The sequence below is a fragment of the Hippocampus comes genome, unplaced genomic scaffold (genome assembly GCF_001891065.2).
Source record: "Hippocampus comes isolate QL1 unplaced genomic scaffold, H_comes_QL1_v1.1 scaffold177, whole genome shotgun sequence".
NCBI classification, from domain to species: Eukaryota; Metazoa; Chordata; class Actinopteri; order Syngnathiformes; family Syngnathidae; genus Hippocampus; species Hippocampus comes.
Window position 1 is genome coordinate 2,404,423 of NW_017806158.1, and position 14,254 is coordinate 2,418,676.

The window sequence follows — 14,254 nt, forward strand, 5'->3', positions numbered from 1 at the left end:
GCAATAAGGGCTAGATTAAAAATTCAACATCCGACAGAACGTGCCTTGCTTTTGGCAGCAAAGTGCCAGGAGGAATGAGACGTTAGCGCTAGCCGGGAATGGGGGCAGTCGAGTCAACGGGGTTGTTATGGACAACTACAGTAATGCACGCTAATTGGAAGTCCGAAGAAAAGTGCTCCGCTCCCACTGTGAGGAGTGGATGTATCTGTAGTCTCAGACAAACGAGCACCCGAGTAGTGTAGGAGATGGAGAAGGAGCGCGAGCGCAAAGAAATGCACCAAGACAAATGGGAGGTGATGTTTTGAGGGATAAATAGACGGGTACCTACTGCTATACAGGGTGTCAATCCAGGAGAGTCGAGGCAGGCCATGAGCACTCAGGGGCTCCATCCTCCTTTCCTCTACCTTCCTTCGCTCTCCTCCGAGCCGAGTCAGTCAACCCGCTATTCCCCCGCTCCGTCCGCCCTGTTTTAAGTTGCGGCTATTTGCCGTGACTCTCTTCCTGATCTTATCCTTGCGATAAAGCTTTCATCTCGGAGCAAAGAGCTCAACGTGAATTTGGGATGAAATGTCAAGAGACACCCTGGGGGTCCAACAGGCAGACGAGCAAGCGAGCCAAAGGAGTGTGTGAGTGTGCGCGAGTGTGTAGCCCAGAGACAGTGAGCAAAAAACAACAGGCTGGAAACAACCAAAGCCTACCGTTGCTAGGGGAAAAGAGAAGCACTCCTCTCTCTCTCTTTGGCTTGCTCGCTCTCACATGCACCCCTTCCTCTCGCTCTCTCTCCTTTCGCTCTCAGTCTTCAAGAAGAGGCGGTATTCAGAGGTGACGCATAACATTTAAAGTGCTTTTTCTCATGTGTCCAAACAAACAGGTTTAGTTTATGGTCCAGATTTTCCAGGTTCCTAATTTGTTTCGGGTGGTGGTGGTTGTTTTTTTTTTTCTTCTTAATGAACAGGCGCTTTTCACTCTTAAATTTTAGACATAAAGAAAATGGAGGAGAAAAACTGGGTAATTATGTAACTGTTAAATATGTAAAAAAAATATATAGATGTTTATTATAATAATAATAATATAAAAGAACCATTGGTTGATATGGTCCCATTTCAGTCCTGCATTTGGCAATAAAGGACATTACAAAGTGGTTGACACTTCCAAAAACTGAACTTGAAGTTCTGTTGACTTTCGCAGAAATGGTTTGGTATGTTCTCTCTTTTTTTTTTTTTTTGAAAAAGAAAAAATATCAATTCCTGAAAGTGACAAATATCTATCACCTAAGCTTTGGGTAATAAAATATTAATTATTTGGTTCCCAGACAGAGAAGATTGGTGCAAATTTGTACTGCTTGGTAGGCTTTAACTATTATTTCCATACAGTAGTTTATTGATCGTGGCTCGGCAGTGAACTTTATGAACCTTCGAAGTAATAAAATAGATGTGTTTGGGATAAAATGCTGATGTTGCCATTATTCACCCCAGACCAAACCCAATACTCATTTTGACAAACATCAAAACCAGAGACTAATATTAAAGCCTCACTTCAAACCCCTGCCCCGTCCCACAAACTACCATCCTCCCCCGCGTCAACCCCCTCTAAAAACTTCAATTAGGACACAAAGGCTGACAAGAGGACCCCCTCCCTGGGCTGCCCCACCTCTACCAGCAAGCGGGCTCCGAGCATCGCTCTTTGTCTGCTCTTTTGAGCCAGCTGGAGAAAACACACGCGGTATGTCTGCCAAGGCATTTTGGAATACACGTTCATGTTAAATAATGAGAGGGGGAAAAAAAAAAACAAAACCTAAGCATGTTTTATGAAGAATCCACACACACACGCAGATTTATAAAAAGGGACGTGCCATCCAAGCGAAGAGGAAAACAGCAGAGAGGCGCTTCATCAAAAATACATTTACCTACTGTATGCATCCTTTGTTTTAAATCTGGGACAATCAACTCTGACTCTTACAATATACATAGCCAGGTAAGGTGTAACTGTCTGGTTGCAGATAAACTCTTTGACTGGCTCTTTGTAACACCATGAAAAGACGGAATAAAATTTCATTTCATGTAAAAAGGTCACCATTCAACACCACTTCCCCACCGCCTCTGTGCGTGCGGGCAGGGCCTCATTGTTAACGCAAAGGCAGCCACATTTAAATTGCAGATGGTTAACCCCCATTTCCAAAAGCATAAACTCCCTTAGAAAATATGTTTATTCACACACCCTTTCTGCTAAATAATGATTTAAGTCAAAGTGGTGCGCCATGAAAGATGCTCAAGGTTTGATGCATTTCGGAAGCATTTATGCACACATCGACAGCCGTATCAAACAGGTGCTTGTGCTTTTTTCACACACAAGTACACAAACGCTGTCTTTGTGACGATGTAAAGTACTAACTAGACCATGACGAGCTTATTTGTCAAAAATAGATAGTAATACTCAAAATTTTTTTTTATTCCCAGTGCACAATCAGAATGTTTTTTATTGCAATTAGATAGTTAAAAAAAAGCCCACAAATTGCTATGCTGGTTTTTTTAACAGAACAATTTAATAGATAACAGTCATGTAGGCTACAGAGAGATAAGTGTGTGTGCGTGTGTGTGTATGTGTGTAATTAGGCCACACGGCAGCTCACCAGCCAATCAAAACACCATCCGCCATCCTCCCACCTACATATTACCCGCACCCCACTGAGCCGACCCAAAGCGCATCCACTCATCCATCCGATGTTTCCCCAATATTTCGACTCTTTCCCCCCAGGGGCAAAAGGGTGTCTGTTAATAGCCCTAATTTTCCAGTCACTACCCCACATTCGCCCCCGTCTCACCCACCTGCTCCTCTCAGCTTCTCTTTGGAATACTAACTGGGAGATGAGAATAAAAAGCGATACTAGAAAGGTAAAAAAATCTCTGCTCGACACAAGCTTGCCATCCCCCCACTCAACTCTTCAAAGGTTTTCCAATGTAACGGACTTGTTCATTTATGTGAGAGACGGTGGAGGTGTACCCACGGGAAGAGGAGAGCAATTTATGCCATGCATGTGAAAAGGCTTTGAAAATGCTTCATGAAGTCGAGCAAGAGCAAAATAGAAAGATGGCTAACTACCGCAAGATGCTAGCTCTGTGAATCTCGCTCACTGTATTTGTGTTTGTTTATCCAACCACAACAGGACAAGAGTATGCACAAAGAGCAGACACTGAGAAGTAGAGAATAAGCAATTGCCCATTTTTTGGAAGCCACACACCTAAGCAAAATGTAGGTTTCTTGTCCTCCAAATAGGTTATAAATATAATCATCAAATCCTGAACACAACTTGATTTAACAGTATCAACAAAACTAACTGTCAGAACAGGTCACGAACTGGGGTCTGTGCTCCATATGTTCATTAGCAGGCTAAATTTAAGCATGTGAAAATGATGCCGTGGTTTTACACTTGATCGATCACAATTAAAGCTATCATTCAATTGATTACAGGCCAAAGCTTCGTCAAGATAGCATTTGCCTCACTGACATGCACCCGAGGGCTTTGTGAGGAAGTGTAAACACTCCTTGGAGACGAGTGACTAGTAGATGGTCTTCACCCATTTCCCTTTGTTTTAGTACAAGGAAGGATGGGGGTAGGAATGACGATACATTATTAAAAAGCTCTGAGTGCACCAGTGATGAATGTCTGCTTGTTAAATGAGAGTTCCTGCAATCATCTGGGGTGGGGTTTTTTTTGTCTGGCACCTGGCTATTCTTTCTTTTTTTTTTTCCTTTTTTTTTTTTAAATATGTGAAATAGCGCAAAAGGGCCCTTGGGATGATTTTGATGGCAACTGCACGAAGAAGTCATATGTCTTCCTTCTGTGTAGTTACGCGACAACATCAGGTTTTTAACAGTGTGGGATCACAGTAAGTGTGCAATTATTTGTCTCATGCCAGCAGAATTATTTTGGTCTTGTCTTATCTTTGATCTATCAGGGTCAATGTTGGAATAAACTAAATCACACTCCTGTTTGGTAGGTGGCGTAAACACTCTGCTGAACACCTCATGTTGTTTATACAGCGCCTGTATGTCCTTCTGACTCATCGTGCCTCTTACAAAAACACACCATGTGTAATAGTTCACAAAACAAGCAATGGAGACAAACTTGGCCATTTACAGGACTGTATATTGTCCATGTGGTCAACTACTGCACTCTAGTGTCTAGTTTCCGCCAACACAAGTTCATAAACATTAGCGAGTACACTGTCAGAATTAAAACAAGAAAAAAAAATGGCATGCATGCTGATTTTGAGGTTTGCATTCACAGCCAAACACTTAATCTGAGCAAGTTGAGATAAAAAAAATAAATAAATAAACACTTCCCATAAGTGGCCTCAATGAGGCTACTATTTAGTTGATCAGCACAAGAGATTGACACATGTAAGCCTGTTTATTGGAATGTGACTGGCAGATGACACAATTTGATCCACACTTGCTTATCAAGAACAGGTTTCCCTCCGTTTTGGTTTTTTTTTAGCACCCCGCGGCATATACAGTTCTAGAGATAACACGTGACATGGCTTGCGTCAAGTTTGCCCGCATTGTACTTCTTACTTCTGACACAGTAAACACTCCTTGAAAGATTGGCAGATTAGTACAGACTGCTTTTTTTTTTTTTAAAATTCTGAAGATGGAGACAGAATTTTGCTGGCGCTCACTGAAGTGAAAGATTACGGGGCTGCGGGCCACCCAAAAATCATTCCCCATTTGTCTTATCACCATTCACAAAAAGATGTGACATCGCAGATTTTAAAAATAAATGTGCATAAAGTATAATACAAATGTATGTGTGCTTTGCACATCTTTACCTATAAGACTCATTGATGGTGGAGTGGTAGGTACATTCACCCGACTTCAGTGTAGGCCACTTTTTTTTTCCTTCAGCCAAAAATCTGACCCCGACCTTCAAGGCCGACTCAGCAATCAGCTGGGAGTGCGACCGAGGTTTTATATTGTTCATCCCGCCCAGAAGCCGGGGGGCTTACATGCATCGTCACAACATCTGGTTTCGGAATGTTGTTGCAATGACCAAAAAAGTATTTGGTTCAAAAGCCGAAAATATATTTGTAGGCTATTTTTGACTGAAAAGTTTCAGTCACTGAATTTTTGGTGTGTGCCTAGTGAAGAAGAAAGAAGTGGCCCTGGCATCCGTCGATTTTTCCTGTGCGGCCCTTAGTGGAAGAACAAGCGAAAATGAGGTATGCTTTCAATTTTGCAGGGAGATGGACATGTCGAAGAAATCAAAATAAAGGAATGATGCTTCGCAAAAACAGCAGCTCTTTATATCTGGCCCTGTCATTCAATACTATGTAGCTAGTGTTTCAAAATTGGATCCTCTTGTTACTTTTAAAAGCCACACAGGAGAGCTCCTGTGACCTGACACCCTACAGGTCTTTTCTTTCTGCCACACCGACATTGCTGGGTAGATAACCACACGGCAACCGCATTCTCCACACTTGTCTCACAATACTACACAGACGGCAACCATCTTTTAGCATGCTATGACTATAGTAGTTTACCGGTAATTGTGACATAGGCTTCCTTCAAAATGTCTACATCCAAATCTTCCAAATCTGTCATTTTACTTTGTCCCCAATGAAATTGTTGTATGATGCAATTAGAACATTTAGATGGTGGCGGACACATTTCCTGGATCACATGACAAATGTGAAAATGTTTCTTTTTAATTGTTTATAAACAAATAGTTTTTTTTTCTTCTTGAGTTATTTCCAATCTATTATATTTTGTTATTTACCTCCATCGGAAGATGTGTCTGTGAGCTAGCCGTTCTGCACTTCCACCCTGGGGTGTTACACAACTGTGGTGCTAATAATAATATTATTTCCACCACACATGAGTTTTTCTGGGTGGAGATCATGAGCCAAGGGCCAGTTTCAAGAGACAGCCGCACGAGACTGTCTCAAATTCTACCCATCATGCAGATGTGATGGCCTCGTCATGCCAAAGGCACATGGTGAGCAGAATGTCAGTGAGTTTTATTGATGAATGGCGTAAACTGAATCTGATTGCTTGATTGATGTGTAACAGGCATCTCTATCCATGTGCCACATGATATGTAAAAGGCAAAAAAAAAAAAAAAAACATCTCTACCCATGTGCCACATGATACGTAAAAGGCAAAAAAAAAAAAAAAAAATCTAAAAATGAGTAAAAGCCATTATTCACAAATTTGAGTGATTGTGTTGAATGAATTTGTTTTTTCTCTCAAAAGTACTATCGGTGCTCTGTATTGGTAATTAAAGTGTGAATACTCGTACTGGTATCGGTCTGGAAAAAATTATTAAATGCCACTAATCAAATTTCCCCAGTGTGGGACAAATAAAGGTTATCTTATCTTAATCATATCAAAGGGACAGGAGAATTGACTCAATATCTGCATTCGTCACTGGACTGGCGTTTACTTTCAAACTTAGCTTGTAGCAGACGTGTGTGTGACGCCATGCAGGTTTGAGTCATGATTTCTCAGAATCACTGGTGAAAGGAGACTTGGATTCGCTCTTTTTTTCATCTAGAAGCACTTCAAACGACCGAGCGTATGTACGTCACTTCATTTCTCTCCACCACTGCCTGATGGATTTTTTTTAAACAAGAACACTTGAGTGAAGCTAAAAGAAATAAAATTTAAAAAAAGACATGATTCGTTGAGACGGACAAAGGCTGACAAGATGCTGCGGCTGTAGAAACGCGGTATGTCAAAGGAAAACACAAGCAATGTGCATGGAGTTGACAGGGGACAAGGTCTAAGCCAAGTCTCCTGTCATCGAGGTGATGATTCATGTAGCACATAAAAACATTTTCCTCACTGGTCTGGCCAAGGTTACCGTCATGACACAGTCATTCCAGAAATCCCCTACACTGAGAACAAGATTCTAAGCACTGACATCTGAGAAACACGATTATACCAAAAAAAAATAATATCGTTTCGTCAGGGCTCTTGCATATGAAATTACAGTTTGTGCTACGACTCAAGTGTGATGTAGTGTTATGTTGAGTATATTCTGTTTTATTCTATGAGTGAAAAGTGTGATGTGGTGTTATTATGTTGAGTATATTCTGTTTTATTCTATGAGTGATTATTCCACACGTTCCAGTAGCAGTAATAGGAATTACCACATTTGCAATTAGTAATCATATTACAATTACCCTGCCACTTTTCTTATTTGCGGTCAGTGACGCCTTGCTGTGATGCAACAGCATCCCAAAATAAAAGCACAAAAACAAAATGTAGTTCTTTAATTAATTAATAAATTAATCCTTCGGGATGCTTACTGAGCTGAATTCTCCTCTCACATGACATCACACATGACAGTGGGTTGACCTCAACCTACAAGTGTATTTTCACAAAAACGTGTGCCTGTTTCAAAAGTATCTATCCTAAAAGGGTGTTCAAACTACAGGCGGCTTCTATGTTATTAGGAAAATATGAATATGATACATGTACAACAGACTGAAGTCACATCCTTTCTCCACAGCCAAGTCGTAACTCACGGTAAAGACGAAGTGACACAAAAGGGTTTGGTCGTTACACAAGGAAGCGACCAAGAGTGAATCAGTCAACTGACAAGAAAATAGGAAGACACCCTTGGCCCCCTCTTTCACTCTAACTTCAAATTTGACACCGATTTTAAAAGAGTGTTAGTGCAAGAGGGTGTGGGGGTAATAGTGTCGAAAAGGAGAACGGAAGCAGCTGCATGGAAATCATATTAGATTTTTCTCGATGGAATCTTCATAACGTCTCTGGGCTAGACTTTTTAAAAGTTGCGTTTAGGGTCCACTATGTTATTAACAACACTAAGCAATAGGCTGAACACAAATGGTTCAGCACTAACATGAAACACTGAGAAATGAACTGCCAATACCCTCTATATTTTATAGAGTGACAAATAGTGACGAACTGATGAGCTCAAGGAGGAGTTGGGCCATTTTTATGAATCCTATTTAATTCTATTTAATTATCATTACTGTATGTTTGCATAAAGTACAATATTATTGGGTGTTTTCTTTACTCATTAAAAGACACACTACAACAATCACGTGTTGATTTTTGGAAAGGCTGTAAGGGATTATTCTAATTTTCAGTCATTTCAATGGGTAAAGATGGTATGTGCTTCGTGTTATGAGTGTGGTTTCGGAATAAATTAAACTTGTATCTCAAGGCACCACTGTATTTCTGTAAATTATGAGGTAGTTGATTCGGTTTAAAGCTGGGGGGAGGGGGGAGGGGGGCTCAACATTCATATGGAGAAATAAAGCTGATCCAAGGATGGGGATGAAAACAAAAAGCAAAACTTGAATCAAGTCATCAAGTGGAAGGGGTCATAAAAAGAGTTCAAAGCCCAACTTATCATGGAAGGTTGCACTTCCAGCAGTGAAGGTCTGCGGCTGCTGACGTCAGCAAGCTACGGAGGGGGGCAAGTGTGTCATCAAGCTGAGCGCCAATCGAGCCCGGTCTCTGACTGACAAGCCACTGCAATTCTGTTTCAACATGCTGATCAAGCCCGCTTATATTGGAGGTGGCTTTGACACCAACAGTATAGCAATAATAAGAAACACGGGCGAATTGTGACTTGTGGGCAAGCACGTGTTCTACCACTAAACCCTGTAAACACATATGTCATACATCGCACCTCACACGAGACAGGTTTTTATTTTATTTATTTATTTTGCATGGAAAGCAACACCTGTGCATTTCACACCTCGGATGCAGAACAATGCTTCCTGCACTCAAGCACTCTGTCCTGCATCCAAGCTGATGCTGCAAAAGCCCGCATCTCAGTGTCACCACTGAGGCATCCTGTCTGCCTTCCGGCACAGCAGCGGCATACAAATTAACATTCATAAGATCCAACACCCACACACACGCGTCTCAAACACACCACAGAATTAAAAGGGCTGATATACGGCTTTACCTGAAAAACATTTTAGAGTAAATTCTAGACAGGAAATCAGTCATATACATATGCAGAATATATTTTTGTTACATTCTTTGGTAGGCCAATGAGCATCCTTGCGCACCCTTTTTGTAACGTTGCCAAGACAGGTGCAGCGTAAACTACTACAGTCGTCCTACTCGCTTTGTGTTCAGTTATACTTTTGTGATTTGCTTATGGAACCAACAAAGTTCAATCACATTCTTCTAGTGGACCTCCAATTTATTTCAAATTTGAACCAATTTTTCCAACAGTCAAAATTGTTCCACTATCAAACTACCATCGTTAAACCTTATAGCTGTACAGGCAATCTTTTAAATAACATTTTAACATTCTCAAAGCTCATTCAGGGGTAAGTTACTCACTCATTCTTTGGTCTAAAACCTAAAACCAATAAAAAAAATCATGAAAATGTTTGCACGACATCGAAGATCTCGGTGATATAGCCTTTAAATGAATCTGTAATTTTTTTCTCACAAAAATCCTTTTTTTTCCCCTCTAGTGTTAATTTAAAATGTTCAACTATTTAAAAAATAATGAAACCTGCACAAAAAGGGCATTCGAAACCAGCTCTCCCTGTTCCCCTGTTGCACTTCGAGTGCCAGACAAGTCGAGTCTGAACAAGTTTTGCTCGTGCGAGAGGAGAGAGAGAGAAAACATCGACCCAGGGGAAGAAGAAATGTGTGACATGCAGCAAACTCTCGCCGCTCTTGAGACAAAAATGGTTTATTGCCGTTATCATTCAAAAACTGCACATTGAGAGAATTCCAAGTTCGATATAATCAGCTGGTTAGGAAACTAGTCAACATGCCCAACCAACACTTCCTAGCGATATGTCAACTCCTTGCAACTTAACGCCAGCATCCCAGTTTCGACCACTGAGGAATGTTGTCAAAATCTATCCAGAATCTTCTCAAAGATTTTTTTTTAAATCAGATAATGACGTTACTCTGTTCCCAGAAAGCATTGCATGCCGCAATACATTTATTTAAGGCAGTGTTTTTGATGGTAGTAGCTGAATATGTCTCATATTTAAGTGACACGTTTGTTTGGTTATATATGTTGCGCTGTTTTGTTTTTGTTTTTTTGTTTTTTTAAACAAACTGTGACTTCAGGCTGTGCGTAAAATACGACCATCAAGGTCAGTTCCTGCTAGACTTTTATGTAAACCATATAATGGGCATGTGTGAGAATTGACATGGATACAGTTTCCGTCGAAAAACATTCTGTTAGCCAAGCATGTCTTTTCGTTCCCCATCGTAAAATGGCTACAAGTGTACCTGATACCTTGAAACAAGGCTGGTACTCGCCTATCCTAGAAGCTAAATAAGAAATGTGTATTTTTTTTTCCCATACGGAGTTAATAAAGATTTTATGATGGCATTTTGCATTAACGCGTTGTCGACAATCCTGCTGGCAAAGTCCTTTCAGAGCAAACCGCAGTACATTACGTCTCCTGCACAATAGGATGGCTACTCGCACTGAGATTAGTGATGTTGGATAATGACACCATATTAGAAACAACACTGTGCTGTGAATCAAGACCCCAAAAAGCAGGGGAAGACATTCTGCATTCTGTAGTTCAGGACACGCATGACTTGACGGATGACGTAGGCCCCGCAAACATGAACAAGATTCCCGCCTGGCGTGAGCTTACTGCTGTTGCTCGGTGACCATGAGCTCGACATCGACTGTTGCTACGACAGCCAAGTGGACACAGACTATAAAATGCCTCCGACTATTCCTACAACTTCCCACACATCTCATTGTCGTCAGCAACAACCAAGACTTAATAATGATGAGTCCAACTGTCAGAGCACAGAATGCAAAAAATGTCTTGTTGGTCTACAAAGATGGGAGCAAAAAAAAAAAAAAAAAAGGTGGGGGCTGAACTAACATTAAACTTCTCAAAATTAAAAATTATCATGTTAGGCCCAGTTGTTGTTATGTTTGTACCCTGCTCTGAGTCATATCTGAAATAAAATTCAAATATGTGCCCAACATTTTAAGCATTAAAGTCTTTGATGAGGGTTGTAAAAATAGCATCAACATAAGACTTGATTTTTAATTTTACTCTTTTTTGTGCTTTCTACTGCCTACGGTATTCATTTATTGTTTGTTGTTCTTTGACTTATTTTTGCACCGTGTACAGCACTTTGTATACAGCGGTGTTTGTTTTAAAGTGCTCCATAAATACAGTTGAGCTGAGCTGAGAATAATGTCACACCCCACATGAGCGTAAAGCTAACATGCTTTGTTTCCAAGCATTCTGACTGCTTCAAACACAACCAAAAACATTAGAAGAAACTACTGAGGATACCAGCCTACTATAAATGTATTAGTGATCCTCAAAATATTAAAAAAAGGAACCCATGTGTCACAACAAACATTGTCTGCTCCGAAAAGTCTTCCTCAATTCTATTCACATCCCTTTGTGGATCAGCAGCGCTTGACTCATGCTTGACAATCTCTTGAGGAAGTAAAAGTGAGGCTTAAGCAATCGTTTGAATCTTTTTCAGCTTTCAGATTGGTACATATGTTTGGGAATGATTGAGTTAGTGTATGATTTGAAATATGTCAGAAAATAAAGCTGCCCACGACCCCAATGAGGATAAGCAGTTCAGATATTGGAAAAATGGTTGAAAATTTTTGAGTGTGAAATCACATTGCGTGCAAGAATTATGTTTTACCTTATTATCATGTTTAGTTTTGCCATTACACCAGCTGGCTACTTATGCTTAACTGTCAATGTGTTATAGTCGGTTTCACAGTCGCCTATTTCTGTTGCCATTGTGAAGAAGAGCAGATGAATGCAAAGGATGCTGATTAGCAAATGAAAGTTAGCTTACTCCTGAACAATTTGTCCCCCACACTTTGGAAACAGAGGCCATGCCGCTGATCAAGGTTGGTGTCCGAGTATTCGGACTTCAAAAAATGAGCCATGACCCTCGATGACAACAGCATTTTTTCCCCATCCACTGAGTGGTTAGTCAAAGAGCCTAATTCAACATGCAAAGCACGTCTGTCGTCATCATTATTCCATTTTCCAATTAGCATCTCCGCTGAGTACGGTGTATTTTATGCAACTGTTTTGTGTTTTTGTCATACTATTCGATAAATATTGATTTTGAACTGCTTCAGATGGTGCGTGTGGTACAGTTGTGTGCTTTTGGATTGCAATTTTGAATTGTATTGATGACTTCTATCATTGTGACCTGATAGTGGTGGCATTGAGAGATGGCAAAGGTATCAAAGGCAGTCCTCCCACTAAAAACTGAGAGACAATGTGCACAGCACCGTGTGGCTGGGATATAAAGTTGAAATAGACCACATGAGACAGACGAAAAACCAAGCCTTTATCCAAGGTCGGGCCCTGACAACCACTAATCATGCACTCATACTTTGTTGTCAGAACAGTACCTGCAGAAGAGGAGTCGTCATGCTCTGAGCTGAGGTAGCCATCACAACTCCTGTCTGGGGTGCTGCAGCCTGAGCCACGTCCAATGTGCAGGAAGGGCGGCGACATCCGACTGTCGTCCCCCGAGTCCAAGTCTCGACTCAGGCGAAAAGGCCGCAGGGTGTCCGGGTGATGGATGCTGGGCGTCTTCTGGTTGTTTCTCATCCCAGCCTTTGGTACCAACAGGTTATTCCTGACAAAATTCTCGTTCAGCTCTAAATCTTCATACTCCTTGTCGCTGTTGTCATCATTATTTCTCGTTTGAGAGAGGCCGGGAGGGTTCAGTCTCGGATTGCTCGGCTTCCGAGGTGGAACGGGGATGGGAACGGGCTTGCCTGTCTTGCCGCTGAACCTGCTCCGCTCCCGGCTGAACGAATTACTTGCCGCGTTAGCTGACTGGAGCTTCCCATCTCCCGTGTCAGACACTTGGTCCGTTTTACCGTCGCAGCCATCGCCCGGTCGCTGAGATATCCTCAAGTTCCCACTCTTGGGAGTCACGAAAGTGTCGGCGTTAAAGTTGACGTCTTTGCCGTGACAACTTTCCGCGTCGTTTTTTCTCTGTCGCGCCATGGTGGTCTGCAGGTAGATCACCTTGAATTTCTCCTCGGACAGAGCCTTTTGCAGCTGCTTCAGGTTGATTTTCGAAGCCTCCAGCTGCGACTCGATGTCCTCGATCGAATTTAAGTTCATTTGTGGGACTTCGCCGTCGGGAAATTCATTCCGCCAGTGTTTGGCAAATTCCTCTTGCTCCCACATCGTGTTGTCGTTCACGCCCGGCTCACGGCCAAATGCAGTTAAGCGGTGCAAAACGTTGCAGCTATCGCAGTGTTGTCACCGAACGTCTATGGCGAAAACGTCTTCTTTTTTTTTTTCCAAGAGAAAGTGCAGTCCGTCCCTGTCAAACTGACCACTTAACGACCATCTTTAAACCTCGTCCACAATGAAATGACAGACGAAGGCGTGCACCTTGTGTGATGATGTAGTTTCGTCTTAGCGAAAAGTTTCAACACTTCCTGTATCGGCCGTGTTGCCTTCAAAAGCTAATTGGTCAAATGTATTTCACGAACAAATACACAAGCAGGTGCTTTTGGACATTACACTTGACACCGATTTTAAACCATCAAATATGGTTGACTTTGTGATGCATTTCCAAGATTGGCTCTCAAGATAAAGACTCACTTTATAAAAATCTGTGTAATACTGTCAGAAAATGAACACGCACTGTGAATTGTCAAGATTACCAATCAAAGCGTTAAATACAGAATCTTGCAAGAAAAATCACGCAAAAAACAGGCGGCCACGTATCGCGCTTTCATCGGGAACGCTATTATGCTAGGGTAGCGAAAAATCCCAGCTACTTTGAAAGCAACTGACTTTATTCAAAGGATGACTCGACATGTACCCTAAACATGGCATTAGCACAATTGTACTTGAATTCAATATGGAAATGAACTGTCGTTATCAGGTTACTGAAGCAATTAAATGGATCAGTAACTTACAATTGGGCTCATTATTCTGATTAATTGTAAAAGCACAATTTTCATCATGATTCGTTGGTCGTTTTGGTTTTGACAAAAATGGAGACGTCACATAAAAGTGAGCAAGGGGAAAAATTCCACTGTAAAAATGAGGGTGAAATATAGATGCTCGTGGATGCTGTATTTGAATGCTTGCTTGGAAGTTCGACCCAAAACTTCATTTCCTACAAGAATGTATCTCTCTTGCCAGGATCATCAAAGCATATCTGAAATAAGGCCTGATCACTCCTAAGCTTACTAAATATGAATCATAAAACCCTGCAGTGATATAGCAGGAAGTCAGGCAAT

General features: G+C 41.3%; 1 protein-coding gene across 4 annotated transcripts in view; it reads right to left on the reverse strand.

Annotated features, from left to right (window-relative positions):
- Positions 1-13,423, reverse strand: part of abr (ABR activator of RhoGEF and GTPase) — a 77,142-nt gene extending 63,719 nt beyond the window's left edge. For 2 of the 4 annotated variants that reach the window (XM_019895140.1, XM_019895138.1), the window contains exon 1: positions 12,392-13,423. In XM_019895140.1, the coding sequence (XP_019750699.1) occupies positions 12,392-13,184 (793 nt within the window). In that variant the 5' untranslated portion in view covers positions 13,185-13,423. Of the gene's footprint in view, positions 1-328; positions 675-12,391 lie in introns of those variants that run through there. The other 2 variants (XM_019895144.1, XM_019895143.1) reach the window with 1 other exon arrangement.
- Positions 13,424-14,254: the final 831 nt, after the last annotated feature.